The 15719-nt window shown below is 37.3% G+C and overlaps 1 protein-coding gene across 3 annotated transcripts in view; it reads right to left on the bottom strand.

Annotated features, from left to right (window-relative positions):
* Positions 1-12752, bottom strand: part of SPP (Insulinase (Peptidase family M16) family protein) — a 105284-nt gene extending 92532 nt beyond the window's left edge. For all 3 annotated transcript variants that reach the window (XM_010272345.3, XM_010272346.3, XM_010272347.3), the window contains exons 1-3: positions 12448-12752; positions 8584-8827; positions 2106-2347 (exon numbers count right to left, since the gene is read on the bottom strand). In XM_010272345.3, coding sequence (XP_010270647.1) covers positions 2106-2347; positions 8584-8827; positions 12448-12632 — 671 coding nt within the window. In that variant the 5' untranslated portion in view covers positions 12633-12752. The remainder of the gene's footprint in view (positions 1-2105; positions 2348-8583; positions 8828-12447) is intronic.
* Between the last annotated feature and the right edge of the window lie 2967 nt (positions 12753-15719).

Below are 15719 nucleotides of genomic sequence, written 5' to 3'. Positions count from 1 at the left end.
TCTTTATACCACAAACCCTAAATCACACCTGTCACACTGATTTCAGCACTTGTTGTTTGCTGAAAAGTGTGCTCACACCACAAACCCTACTCCTACAACTACCTGAAATCTCACCATTATATGATCACTTCCTTCAAAATGCACAAAGAAACCAGCATAAACCCTAGCACTTACTGGCCGAAACCCTAGCAAATGGTCTGAAACACACCTCCTATTTAATCCATAACAGATATCATGCACTGAAATCTCTTACCTTATCGCTGAAGTAACACCCATGCGAGCAGGAGAGCAGTCCACACACAACAGCCGCTTCACACACAACAGCCACACACAGTTCGGCCCTCTATTCTTCCTCTACTAGGAGAGGGCGATCTCAGAAATCACAGCAACCGACCACATACGACCTGACTGGAGGCATAGAGACCCCCAAGGGAAGAGGGCGATCACTCCTTTTCAGCCCTTTCCCTTATCTCCAATCGAACACAGAAAAAAAAGGAGGAAAACCCTAGATAGGGTGCGCAGAGAATGAACCCTAGGCAAGCAGAAATCTAGGCAGATTTAACCTAGCTCTGATACCATGTTATAATTCAGGTCTGCCTTAGAGTTCGGCCTGACTGAGTTCAGTTATGTAGAAGAAGAAAAAGTGATAGAGAAAGAGAGAAAGGGAGAAAGAGAGAATAGAGAATTCTGGTTCGAACTGAAAGAGTCAACTTGACTTCTCCCAGTCGGCCAGTAAGTATTTATATTATTATTAAAACATAACTGAAAAGACCTATGTGCCCTTACTTAAGTTAAGAGCACATGTTTCAACACAACATTACAGATCAGCAACATCAATCAAGGTATAAAGACAAAAATACCCCTACGCTAACAATAATAATTACAAGATTTACCATAAATAGTAAGCTCAGTGTTACCATAAATAGTAGTTTTGCAAATAACAGCAAATTTCTAGAAAAATTAGAACCCTATTCTTAAGACACCTAAAACTAGAAAATATAGCTAAAAAACTAAAAAATATTAATATCTCCATCACATAAAGATTCTGAAATTGATCAGTCCAAATTTGCACAGATTTTAAATTGTTGTTTATCCCCAACAGCAATCAACATTCTACTAAGAGTCATGGGTTCAAGTCTCAGATATATTTTTATTTCATTTTAGCCTATGTACCCAATTTTAGATTTAAGTAAGAAGATTGTGCCATCCTCCTATATCAGACCAAGCCCCCCTCAGAATGGTTATAGTGGGATGGATTTTGCCCCTCGATTTAGAGAAATTTGAAGAAACAAGTACAACGGCCAAAGGCTGACGCCTCGTCTCTTCAAAATCCAAAACATATTACTTCCAAGTTAGCCCCTGGGCCTAGTGCCCACTATAAAAGGTTTTTCCTTGTTACCCATCTCTTGCTAAAGCATCAAGAAAATTATTTGTTAATCTTGGTTTCCACCTGAATGAGCATTTATGCTGAAAGCACAAGGCCTTTGCTTCTTTAAGCCAGTGTTTCAAAAGCACAAGAGGCTTTTTGTGCCCAAGGCACAAGGTGCAAGGTGAGGTGCCCACCTTTTAAAAGCAAGACAACTTTAAAAAACAAAAGTTCAAGAAAGAATATTATCCTTTCAAAGCAACGCATGAAATTTTGTTATGTTTCATTTAATATAAAAAAGAAAATATGATTTACAATAGGAACATGCTTCTTATGCTATTATATCCTTTCATAACATAAGAATTTAAAATATTATTTTTATTAACAGTATAATTAAAACAACTTCATAAAGAAAAATGGCAAGGAAAAATCATCTATAATGATTAAAACAATATAAAAGACTTTAAAGTACTAGGGAATATGTAACAATAATATGTGCCAACACCCACATAAATGGAAATATTTCACAGAAATAGTAGGAAATACTCAAACATTTTAAACCATGTCTGCAACCTTGTAAAAGGGAAGCCCTCTTTGCTCTCTTTCTACTCTATGGGAAAAGAATCGATGATTTTTGTACTCCTTTTTTCCTATTACTAATTATTTCTTATTATTGCAAATCCAAAAAATAAAAAATAAATAGTAGTTTCACCTAGGCATAATTAGAAAAGAACCATACCTATCTGCTGGAATTTTATTTGGTAGAATAAGATAGCGCAGTCCATTTTTCAACTGTCCTCTGTACAACTTGGGGTGAGATGGAAGTTGAGAGTTTAAAAATCCTTCGAACTCTGACCGTCCAGTTTCAGGATCCAAGAAATCCGGACCTTGTTTCTCTAGAAGAGCATCTGGCCAGGCTGTACCTGCTACATGAGGCTCATCTGGACCCACAGTTGCACAGGGAACATAAGCTGGCTTGACCTAGAGAACATTCCCACTACAGTCAATCAAATAGAATTGATTCTAATACACCAAGATCTATAACAGCAGTAGACAAGAGAATGGTTCCATTAGAATTCACTCAATGATCTTGCTAAAACTAACATTTAGAAAACAGCCAGGAGGAAATGAGCCAATGGATCTCTACTGGACATCCTTCAAAATTAACAATTAAATATACCACTGGTATTATATTGTGCATTTTCACAATTTTGTTAAAAGAACACACCAAACCAAGAAAAGAATACAATAGAAATCTGTCAACAAATAATGGCATAACATGTACTTGAAAAAAAACACAAGAGTTCATCATTGACAACTTTATTTGCAATTGATTTAACACAAAGCCACTTCTGTTTCAAGATAGAGCTTTCTTTCTGAAACTAAACTATAGGCTAATGGTGATTGTGATACTGGTTCTACTAAGGCCAAGGTAGTGACGACCCTTACAGGTGCCAGTTAATTGGCATCCCTTAAGGATGTTAATTAATGATTTATTGAGGGGCCAGCGGAATGTAGCAGGTTTTTCCATCAAAGGAGAGGAGATTCTTGAAGAATGGAGCGCAATTAAACTTAGAGGCCTCTGGGGCAAGGTAATTCCCTAAGGGTAGAGCCTTGGATACAAGTCTCTAGTCAGAGAAGAAAGAGCAACAGACCGCAGCCTGAACTACTCATTCAGATAGGCTCCAAGAATTGTTAACTACTCGGGGTACTCCTTGTCCTGAGAATTAACTGTAAAGACTTTATGATAAGTTGGCAGCTCGTGTGAGCTTGTTAGAATATTAGTTAGTTAACCAACAACTGAATGTTCTCAAATCTTAGCTGGTCACCATATGTACAAGTTTGTTATACCAGTGTTACTATAAATAAGTCATCTAATCTAATGAAAGTTGCATGCCTTTTTCTCCATGCATTGTGTCTGTTACCATTATCTGCCTCATCACTTTTTTTCTCTGGCAACTCTGTTCAGCAAATCTTTCCTCCACATTCTCATTTGGAAAAGACTTAACTCTTGTCTAGCGATTCTTTTTCTTGTCCAGCGACTCTGTTTGCATTTCTCAATAATCCTTCTTGTTTCTTGCTCTTTGTTCAATTGAAAGCTTGTAATGGCGTTGGAATTTGATGTGAGCTCGCCATATTTTTTGCATTTATCAGATAGTCAAGGAGCCATGCTTGTGTCTTGCCCACTCACCAAAAAAAAATCTCCCAATGTGGCAGCATGTTATGAAAGAGAGTGGATGGATCATTGCCTCACCCAGCGCATTCTGCACTGGAAGAGAGTGCTTTGATTAAATGCAACTCTGTGGTAGTTACATGGATCTTCAATGCATTGTCTAGGGAGCTATACAACAGTCTGGCATTCATTGACTTGGTTGCCGAGATCTGGAAGGAGATTGAAGAGAAATTTTCACAGGGTAACATTCCTCGCGTACATTAGCTTAAACATGACTTAGTTCTTCTTCAGCAAGGTGATCAGACCGTAGCCTCATATTTCACTATGCTCAAAACACTATGGGACAAACTTGGTGCATTGGTCACATTCCTTGACTGCACCTGTGGAACAGAGAAGATCTTTATGGCTAAATAAGAGTGAGAAAAACTTCATCAATTTCTCATGGGATTAAATCAGTCTTATAATGTCATTTCACTCAAACATTCTTGGGTTTGACCCCTATCCATTCCTCAACAAAGCCTACTCCCTAATTGTTCAAGAGGAACGTCACCAGTAAATGAACTCTCTCTGATCACTATGTACTAAAGGCAATCGCTTTGTCTATCATTGCTAATGCTGCTTACTGACCACCACCTCGTCCAACAAATGGAACAACCTCATTGGCATCACATCCAAGATTGTGTTTTGATCATTGCAAATGCACCAGACATTCCAAAGATTGTTGCTGAGTTAGCTGGCTATCCAGCCAATCACTTTGTCTATTATTGCTAACGCTGCTTACTGGCCACCACCTCATCCAACGATTGGGACAACATCATTGACATCACATCCAAGATTGTGTTGTTATCATTGCAAATGCACCGGACATCCCAAAGATCAGTGCTGAGTTAACATCCAACCAACTGGGACAAGAATCGGCACCGTTCTGATAAGAGTGCATCAAAAGACTGATCCGTCTTGTATGCTGCTTCAGTTGGTTCCTATTAGCTTGATCAGCCTACCAACCCTGATGAGCTCAATTCTCTAGTCATGGGCCTCACCATTCAACAATACACTCAACCAAGGATCAAAATTTCAATAAGATACGCCCCATATTGGGTGTATAGTATCGTATCATTGGAGAAGAAATACAGAGTTGTGCCCTCACAGAAAAACCATAAGCCCCAAATACACCCAATGTCTCACTCGTCTCTCACAAGACTAAGGCTCTGGGTACAAGAGAGAAAACCCCTGAAATACATAACTCTCCGTATTTGGTTCGGACTTATAAGATGATTATGGATTGGGTCCCTACCACCGCGGGGGCTGCGCCCCCGCACCCCCCAATGGTGATCTGTCACGGCCCAAGCCCTATGCTTCCACCACAAACCACTATGAAATTTTGCCTTTGGGTTTTTCTCAAATTAATTCGAAGCAAATTCATGAAGCGGGTCGCCACAAAGAATTCAAGGCACAAACATAACAGTTTTTAGTACCAATAGCCTCTGCCGATACACGGGGGTGTATCGATACTTTGAACCATGCACTCAACTCCTGTCTTTTTAAACAACGATTCCCAAGATTTCACCATTACCAACTCCTCTAGTAAGGCCATTAACATTTTCAACTAGATAGTGGATAGTGGCACCTCTATTCACATGTTATCTTCTGTCTTCTTTACACGATTGCACACCTTGCATGGATCTAAACAAATCAACTTACCCAATGGTCTCTCTTCCCATTACACATCATGGTTCATTACAACTAGGAAACTACACTATCTATAATGCTTTGCACATTCTTGCCTTCAATTGCAATTTATTGCCTGTTAGTAAAATCACTCAACAGTCGCATTGTGTGGCTATTTTCTTCCCTTCATTTCGCATACTTAAGGGCTTTCGCTCCAAGATGGTGATTGGCACACAGGTAAACTTCATGATGGACTTTACTACCTCACTTTCCATCCCACCTCCTCCACCAATTAAGTTCACTCCACTACCATAGTTGTCAAGGTGACGCCTAGGCAACAAGGCACCCTCAGAGGCTCGCCTCGCCCAGTCGCTAAGCAATTCTGTGCACTGGGTTATAAAGTACTTATATATTTTTTATTTTTTGACATTATAATTATAAAATAGACATTATTGAACTAGAATATTCATCTTATGTGTTTATATACTAATTTCTTTTTATTATTTTCTTATTTTGTTGGGGTTTAATCAACGCAAACATTGCTAACTGCTGTGTTGAACCCATGGTTCAAAGTATCAATACACCTGTGTATTGGCAGAGGTGTATCGATACTTATAACAATACTCCCCCTATTTTTTATATTTCTTTGGTTTTCAATTTCATCTTTAAATATATATATATATATATATATTATTTAAAAAAATTGGTCCCCAAAAACACCTGTAAACAGGTATCGGGACCCCAAAGATACAATACAATACACCCAATACGGGTGTATCGTATCGAAATTTTGATCCTTGATTGAACCCTCAAAAATTTCAAAACTTGAACCAATAAGCAAGGGAAGAACTTAAAATTTTGTCTAATCAACACATTTTCTTCTTCCATATCTTCTTCTTCTTCCACCTTTTCTTTTCTTCTTTCCTATAACAAAAGTAGGGGTTCAGCTCCTATATTTTTTTGAATTTTCTTTCCTTTGTTCTTTTTCTTCTCATAAATGTTGATTTTCTAGACTTAAACATGAAATTTATACTTCTCTTATGAAAATTATGAATAATTATTAAGGAAAGATGGTTATGGAACCTAGGGAACTACCCTAGGATATATATATATATATGGTTTTACATAAAAAAAAAAAAAAAAAAAATCCATCGCCTAGGCACCCGCCTAGGCAACTAGGCGACAAGGTGCCCCCCTGTCGCCTAGCCTCACCTTGGCGCCTTGAAAACTATGTCCACTACTAATCCTAACCTCTGGCATAGGGCCTTGACCATGTCTCCCAACACTGCATGACACTCATACCACGCATATCTACTTCCATGCTCAATTCTTGCTATGACACCTGTCACCAGGCCAAGCAAACCAGGTTTCCATTTCCTTCAGCACTACACAGCTCTTCTGTATTTTCTCTCATTCACTATGACATTTGGGGTGGTTACAAAACCTCGTCACATTCTGGTGTCTGTTACTTCCTTATTGTAGTAGATGATTATACGCAATGTACATGGACTTTCTTACTTAAAAATAAATCAACGACAAGTGACTTTCCAATGGCTTTTAGTGCAATGGTAAATCAGCAATTTAATTGTCAAGTAAAGCAGGTATACTCAAACAATGGTTCTGAGTTCTCATCAGGATCAGTACGATGTTTCTTTGCTTCTAAAGGGAGTCTACATCAAACATCTTATGTTGATACCCCCAGCAGAACGGCGTTGCTGAAAGGAAGCATTGCCACTTGCCAGAAGTAGTCTGTGGATTGCGGTTCCAATCCTCCCTTCTTTATATCATTTGGGGAGAGTGTCTCCTAACAACAACTTATCTTATTAACTTCTTGCCAACTCCTTTACTATCTGGTAAATCCCTCTATGAGCTTCTCTCTCACAAGAAGCCTGCCTACAACCATTTACATGTTTTCAGATGCCTTTGCTATGCACTAGTGCACCCACAACCATTGGATAAATTTGCTACTAGAGAGCTTTATGCTGCCTTTTTGTGGGCTACCCTCACAGCCAAAAAAGGTACCAAGTTTTTGACCTTGCACCTCAACATATCTTGACGTCCAGAGACATCACCTTTTACGAGCATGAGTTCCCATGTCATACCACAGCTCTGCCATCACAGTTGCCTGAGTCATTAGCCCATTACAGTCATCTACCACTGTTGTCCCCTTGCCACCTCTTCCTATCAACAATGTGGCCTATCCTAGGCCCACAGAAGCTCAACCCAAAGCTTATCCTGAACCTACACCTACCACAGCTTGTCCTAGGCCCACAGCAGCTCAACCCAATGTTCCAGAACCTACACCTACCACAGCTTGTCCTAGATTCGCAGCAGCTCAACCCACAGTTCCTGAACCTACACTTACCACTTCTCAGCCCATAATTTTGCAGCCCATCATACCTCAGCCCACCATATGCCAATCACCTACTCAATCTAACATTGGCACCCTTGTTTCAATCCCACCAATTGATGGTTCACTTACTGGGGAGTCCTATGGACCTATTGGTCCTTGCTCTAACACTGGCTCGCCGACTTTGGATCCACAAGTTGATGTCACCCTTCCAGCTGCTGAGTTGTTATGGCTCAAACATGCTTTATCTAATCTCAACACTCAACTTTCTTCTCCCATGCATCCCCACTGTGACAGCAAGGCCACGTTACACATTGTAGCTAGTCCTGTTTAACACAAATGCATGAAACACATCGAAATTGACTGTGTGTGATCACATTCAGCATAGCAACCTTGTTACTTCTCACATAACCCAGTAATTCTCAACCCGTTGATTTTTTTTCACCAAAGAAGTCATCTCTGACCACTTTCACTACCTCATTCCCAAGTTGGGTCTCACAAATGCTCCAACTTGAGGGAGGTGTTAGAATTTTAGTTAGTTAACCAACAACCGAATGTTCTCAAATCTTATCTGGCCACTTGGCAATGTGTACAAGTTTGTTATACCAGTGTAACTATAAATAAGTCATCTAACTTAATGAAAACTGTGTGATTTTTCCCTTTATACTTAATGTGTTAAAAGAGATGAAAACTATAAACACTCATTATGTAACTTATGTACGCTACTGCAACTCTAAAACAACATTCCTATTCCCATATCAAAATAAATCTATAACATGAATTATATCTCTACTGATTTAAGAAAAGATTCTTGCAACTAACACATTTCCATAGTAATCCTAGGATTTAATATTTTACCAAAAGATAATTGGACAAAGAAGATTAATATGTTTAGAGAAGAATTTTAAACTGAACAAAATGTCCCCACACTGAACCAATATATATCACAAAATCATCTAGTATTTTTTTTTTCTCCTTTTTGGACAAGTCATTCGAACAATAAAAAACTTAGAGTAGCTTACTTACAGAGATGTTTCCAAGTGATTTATTTGACAATGGAAATACTGATTTGTCAAGGAAGATTCTTGATATGTATCTTTTACCACTGGGCTGATATCTGCGGTGATTTTGGAAACAAGAAATGCACCTCTGCTGTTCCTGTGAAGGTATCATAGAGACTCGTTCATCAAGAATGGAAACATATTGCTTCCACATGGCATTCCTTCTCTCATGAGTTCCTGATCTTCCATTTCCTCCACCATATAGACACCTTAGATCCACAAAAAGGTACAAAATTAATTGTTGATCACCAGTCTACTACACATCTTACAAAAAGATACAGAAGAGCACATGCACCCATGCATGCATTCTAACACTTTGCACTAACATGTAAAAGACTGTCTTTGGGTCCACAGCTGGTTCATTAGATGAACCCCAACTAGAAAAACCAAGAATCAATTTGGATCAATTGAACCTGTATTCAATTATTAGGGAGAAAGGTGTGGCCCTTGAAAGAACCTAAAGGGAAAACAAGATTCATGTAGCCAACCCCATATATTTGGGATTAAAGGCTTTGTTGAGTTTGACTTGAGTTTTCTCCTTTTCACTATATTTGCTTGAGTTGCTTTATGGTTGAATTAACTAGAATTTTACAGGAAGAGTATTGATTGATAAGACTATTGTCATGAATAAGACTATTGGTTTATTGGTTGAGCTTCAAGGCTTGAGGGTGGGCCTTGGGGACTTGCCCACTTCCTGAATGAGATCCAAGAGATTTCAGCAAATATTTTTGCTCTTATAAATGGATTTTGTGGTCCCATTTGTTTATCTATTATTGATGTTATTTTTCTGACATTATCTAGCTGTGCCGGTTTTTTTTATATAAATAGCAATCAGTTGGGACAGCAGAACATTACAACCTGCACCCCTTTTCTCATTCTTTATTCTTCTCTTCTTCTTTCTTGTTTCTCGTTTTCTGTTGTTTTCTTATTTAAAAAAGAAATCAGATTATCTGTGGTTTCTGTCAAGTTGGTATCAGAGCCAGGTTCAAGATTGATTAGGGTTCTCATGTAGGCCTTGTCCAGCCGGCTGCATGAGAACTTTTTAGGTTTGACCCCCACCACATAACTCTATCAAAATTATTGGTTTGACATTTTTTCAAAGAGTTGAATCACCAGCTTCAAGTTCCTTACCCAGCTAATCTCCTCACCCTCACAGAACAGTATAGTATCATCAGAAAATTGTAAATGGATGTGTGGAACCCTATCTCTACCCACCCTTGGCCCTCTCACCAGGTTTCTAGAGTCTACCCTTGCTATCAATTTATCCAAGACCTCAGCAATTAAGGTGAACAAGAAGGGAGAAAGGGGGTCCCTTTGTCTAATCCCTCTTACTGCAGGGAAGTGATCTACCACTACCCCATTAATCAAAATAGAGTAATGGCAAGTCTCTAAACAACCCTGAATCCACTTGCACCACTTTGGCCCAAATCCAAAGCTATCCATCACCCGCAGCAAGAAAGACCAGTCCACCAAATCACAAGCCTTTTCCAAGTCAAGCTTACACACCAAACCTTTCCTCCCACTCCTTCTCAAGTCCTCCACATTCTCACTGGCAATTAAAATCTGATCAGTTAGTTATTTGCATAGTTGTCAAGGCGACGCCTAGGCGATAAGGCAACCTTGGAGGCTCGCCTCGTCCAGTCGCCAAGCAGTTTTGTGCACTAGGTTATAAAATACTTTTATATTTTTTACTTTTTGACATTATAATTATAAAATAGACATTATTAAACTAGAATATTCATTTTATGTGTTTATATACTAATTTCTTTTTATTATTTTCTTATTTTGTTAGGGTTTAATCAACGCAAACATTGCTAGCTGCTATATTGAACCCATGGTTCAAAGTATCGATACACCTTTGTGTATTGGCAGAGGTGTATCGGTACTTATAACGATAATCCCCCTATTTTTTTATTTATTTGGTTTTCAATTTCATTTTTAAATATATATATATTATTTAAAAAAATGGGTCCCCGAAAACACCTGTAAACAGGTATCGGGACCCCAAAGATACAATATAATACACCCAATAGGGGCGTATCGTATCGAAATTTCGATCCTTGATTGAACCCTCAAAATTTTCAAAACATGAACCAATAAGCAAGGGAAGAACTTAAAATTTTATCTAATCAATACATTTTCTTCTTCCACATTTTCTTCTTCTTCTTCCACCTTTTCTTTTCTTCTTTCCTATAACAAAAGTAGGGGTTCAGCCCCTATATTTTTTGAGTTTTCTTTCCTTTGTTCTTTTTCTTCTCATAACATGTTGATTTTCTAGACTTAAACATGAAATTTATACTTGTCTTATGAAAATTATGAATAATTATTAAGGAAAGATGGTTATGGAACCTAGGGAACTACCCTAGGATATATGGTTTTACTTAAAAAAAAAAAAAAATCCATCGCCTAGGCGACTAGGCGACAAGGCGCCTCCCTGTTGCCTAGCTTCGCCTTGGCGCCTTGAAAACTATGGTTATTTGCCTATCTCTTACAAAAGATCATTGATTTTGTGAAGTGATGTAAGGGAGCACAACTCTCAACCTTCTCGAAAGCACCTTAGCAATGATTTTGTTAAGCTATTTACCAAGCTAATTGGTCTGAACTCCTTTGGGTGATTAGCACCCTCCTTTGGAACCACATCTATAAAAGTAGAGTTCATCCTCGGATTTATCACCCCCTCCCTCTCAAAGAATTCATTAAAAACCTTCTGAAGATCCTGTTTTAATATGTCCCAACAGTCTTGATAGAAAGCCATTGTAAACCCATCTAGTCCTGGTACTTCAGTTCTATCCATAGAGAAGATTGTTTCCTTAACTTCTTCCAGATCAAAACTCCTTTCAAGCCAAACTTTTAAGTCCTCTGGAACCTAGATCCTTTTTGGTCTACCCCTAGCCCTTCTAGCCCCTTCAACTTGCAACAGATCACTTATTCTTACTGGTGTTGTCAATGGTCTCCTATGCACGTGAACAAACCATCTTGATCTACTTTCTCTCATTCTATCACGTATTGGAGCTACTCCTATTCCTTCGAATGACTTCATTTCTGACCCTCTTCTCTCTAGTTTTTCCATTAATCCATCACAATATATGCATTTTCTGCCATATTCATTTTTTAGACATGTAGCCAATAGCTGACCTTATAACCGTTTTATAGAATTTTCATTTCATCAGTGGTATTTGCCAATCATCTGGATGCAAGCTTCAATCTCTTTTGCAGTTCCTCTGGATTGTTTAAAAAGCAAGAATTAAAAAAACTACTCCACTTGTTTGGAACCAAACAAATAGGTATTCATCAATATTTAGTAAAAATAAATCCACGAATATGGTGGAGTTCATATTTCTTCTAATCTTAAGCAAACCTGAACAACGAAAAATAGAAAAGAGTGCAGATACCAGAATCTAACATTGGAACAGGAGAAAGAAAGGCATTCGCGAAAAATAACGAACATGTAATATTGCCAAAGCAATACACACGGTTGGTCTAGTTTTGTGAATGTTTATGGAAGTTGGGATTTGTTTTTTTCTTTTTTTATTTATTTATTATTATTATTTTTTTTTTTTTTTGGGGGGGGGGGGGGGGGGGTGGGGGGGGAATGAAAATTGGATTTCAAGAGCTGCCCGTTTCAACAGCTTTATTCATGTCTGAAACAAACAGCTCTGGTTACTATGATTGTTGATTAATTATTAACGCATAAACTGATAAACATCCTAAATCCCGAATGCCCATGACAGGAAAAATCGGATTCATGCATAGATAAGCTCGAAACAAGAGAACTATAATCCAATTCTAACATCTTTAATTGCCAAGGGTTCAACCACGCCGAACTTACCTCTGTCTGCGAGAGACCGGCAGACTTTTCGAATCGAATTGGTGTGCATTTCTGCATTTGACAGTAGGAATACGTGGTATGAAGAGGTCTAAACGAGCCCTCGAAGAAGAAAAGGATGAATCATCTCTGAATCTCGATGAGCATGTATGAGGAAGTGTCGCCACTAAAGAAGACCATGAAGCCATTACGAGTACTGCAAAAGATAAGGAGAAGGGACAGGATGGAGCTCGATCAAAGGGAACTTTGGTCTCCTATGCAGCTATGCTCCCCACCAGTTCTGCTGTTTCCTGTTTGCGACTATATTTATTATATGTTAAAAGATTAAGAAGAGAACAAGATAAAACGAGTGGCTTTGGATCCAAGCACGTTTGCTAGCGACGAAACAGAGGCCGAGTCGTCGACTCGTCGTATGATAGATATATTGTATTTGATATCCACGGTCGGTTTCAGGGGGTGTTAAAAAATAAATATTATTAATATTAAAATAATGAAAATAAGAAAAATCAGAAAGATGTGGAAGATATCACATGAAGCAAAATAGTGGGACTGTAACTTTTCAAAAAAAATCTCAATGCTAACTTACGACGTGTCAAGTATTGGGTGGTCTAGAAAAGTACCTTACGTGCTTCAATATAGATGCAGTGACATTGTAACATTACCTCTTATGAATTTTCTATTTATTTCCTTAACAATAAAAAGGAAGAAAAACACAAAAAGAAAATGTAAGAGATAGGAGATTTCTTTGTCTTATCCCTCTTGGTAGGTAGAATTTTAAATTTTTCCTAAAGAGTACATGATACCTCACAGAAGTTATACATTCATGATAAGGCCAATCCATTTATTATTTAATATCATGTTTTTAAGAGTTTTCCTTATATATGACCATTTGACTTTTGAGCCAATCATAATCTTTAGGGTTGGATAAAATGCACTATTTTGAGCTCTCTAATAGCCCATGTCAAATTTAGACAATAAAGCTCACATTATAGAAATTAGACGTTTGATGTAATGAGAACCCTAATTAACCCAACTAGTAAATCCTTTGTCCTTTATTTTTTCTTCCTCTTCCTTCGGGATATCCCTAGTTTAGGTAAATACATAATGTTGGAAAGGTATGATGTCAGAAGAGTTTTGAACTCCGCCTCTCCTATGAACTTTGATGAGGGTTCAATTATAATATCGAAAAAATTTAGGATAAATTACATATAGGTACCTTATTCTCTCCAAGATGACGTTCTCACATGGACAACATTTAAAAGGGATTATGTTGGCATTTCACCATTATATTTCTGATGACAACATTCTCTGGTGATAATTTTATTTCGTCGTCAATTTCCTACCCTCACTAGCGAAGTCAGCTTCTCCCAACGTTCTCATATGGATAGCAAATAGCATATTCATATTTTCAACACCATTTAAAAGGGATTGTGTTGGTGTTTCAATACTAATTTTTTTCGGCAATGGCATTCTCTGGGGATGATTTTATTTCACCGGTGATTTCCTACCCTCACCAGCAAAGTGATTTTCGTCGAATTCTAATCCTTGCAAATAAGTAGAAAAGAGTTCAATGAAAATCACTTTGCTGGTGAGGGTAAAAAATTGTTGGTGAAGTAAAATCACCAAAGAATGCCATCGCCAGGAAAAAAAAATAGTGTTGAAACACCAGCATGGTCCCTTTTAAATGTTGTCCATGTGAGAACGTCATCATGGGAGAGGTGGTTGGTATTAAGCAAACCATATAAGTTTCACTGATGGAAGGGTAGGTTTAGCATTATTTAATGTTTAATTGACAGAACACTAATAGATGAAACCAAGTGTCTATTTTTTAGAGTTTAGGATACTCAAGTGTTGTAATTGAAAGTTCAAGATATCTATTTCTGGCCACCCCAAAGTACAAAGTACTTATATGTAACTTACCGAATAATTTATAACCAATCAAGTGGTATAATAAAAGTGATAACCATTTATCCAAATCCAAGGGAGGGGGTTTATAGGTCAAATCCAGTATCATGTCTTTATGGTAGCATAGATTTTCGTTTTTATGAATAAACCATAATTGACTACCACTTTTATGATATTGATTGATTAATTATAAGTTTTTCCGGTGGCATAGTTGAACCTCCTAATTTATTAAAAATGAAATATGGCCACAAAACAGGGTAAAACCAGTCTTGTGGCTGTGTAGGAAAATGACTTAGAATGATTTGAGGGCATGTATTGTCATTGTAGAGCTAATAGGGCTGTCAATGGACTCTGAACGTCAAAAATACATCCGACCCATTGAAAATTGAATACAATAAAGTTATAAAATGTTTTTATTGTAATGACAATTAAGCAAATTCATATTTAATTCAAATTTGATCGAGTCCATATTTCACGTTTTATATGAAATTCATATTTATAATCTTAATTGTTGAATTGAATTTCGGTATGATATGATTTGATCCAAATCTGACCAGATTACAACCCTAAGAGTTAGGGGACTCAAATGAGTGGGCAACTAGGCAAAAAACTTTTAAACCTCACCACATCTTATATATCCTCGTGTGATAAAGGAATTGCTAGGAATGTCAACGGGGTCTTCGGTACAAATTTGCCTTCATACAAACCTGACTCATAACATGTAGTCTTTGATGTTTAACATGATACCGACCCGACCCTTAACCGAATACATTTTTGAGACCCAAATTTTGAAATTATGTTTTAAGATGTCGGTTCCCCCAAAGTCTGTATCTGCACCCCATTTATAAAAATAAGGATTTTTCATTTTTACCTTTTATTATATTTTTTATTTTAAAACATAATTTTCACCTTTCAGTTTTACTCTTTATCATGTTTTTTATTTTAAAGTTTGATTTTCATTTTTATCCTTTATTATGTTTTTTATTTTTCCAATTATATTTAATTAATGGTTAACACTTGTAATTGGATAATCTTTGTATCATGAGGATGATGGCACTGTTTTGTCAAAAAACTTAATTTTCAGTTTTCATTTTTACCATTTATCATATTTATTCTTTTAAAGCTTAATTTTCACTTTTCATTTTTACCCTTTGTTATGTTTTTTAATTTTTCAATTTTATTTAATTAACAGTTAACACTTGTAATTGGATAAAACAAATAAAATAATAATAAGAATGTTGTGGAACCTATTCCTCGCCTTATCTAATCTTTTCCCGAAGCACCTACCTGATGAACTTCTTCATTGAGTAGAGCCAACACGTGTCAAGTATCGGACGGTTTGCCCAAACCACGAATTTGAATTGAAAGGA

The sequence above is a fragment of the Nelumbo nucifera genome, chromosome 6, assembly GCF_055504915.1.
Source record: "Nelumbo nucifera cultivar China Antique chromosome 6, China Antique-T2T, whole genome shotgun sequence".
NCBI lineage: Eukaryota > Viridiplantae > Streptophyta > Magnoliopsida > Proteales > Nelumbonaceae > Nelumbo > Nelumbo nucifera.
The sequence above is the reverse complement of the archived record's forward strand: the minus strand, read 5'-3'. Positions and strand labels throughout refer to the sequence as shown.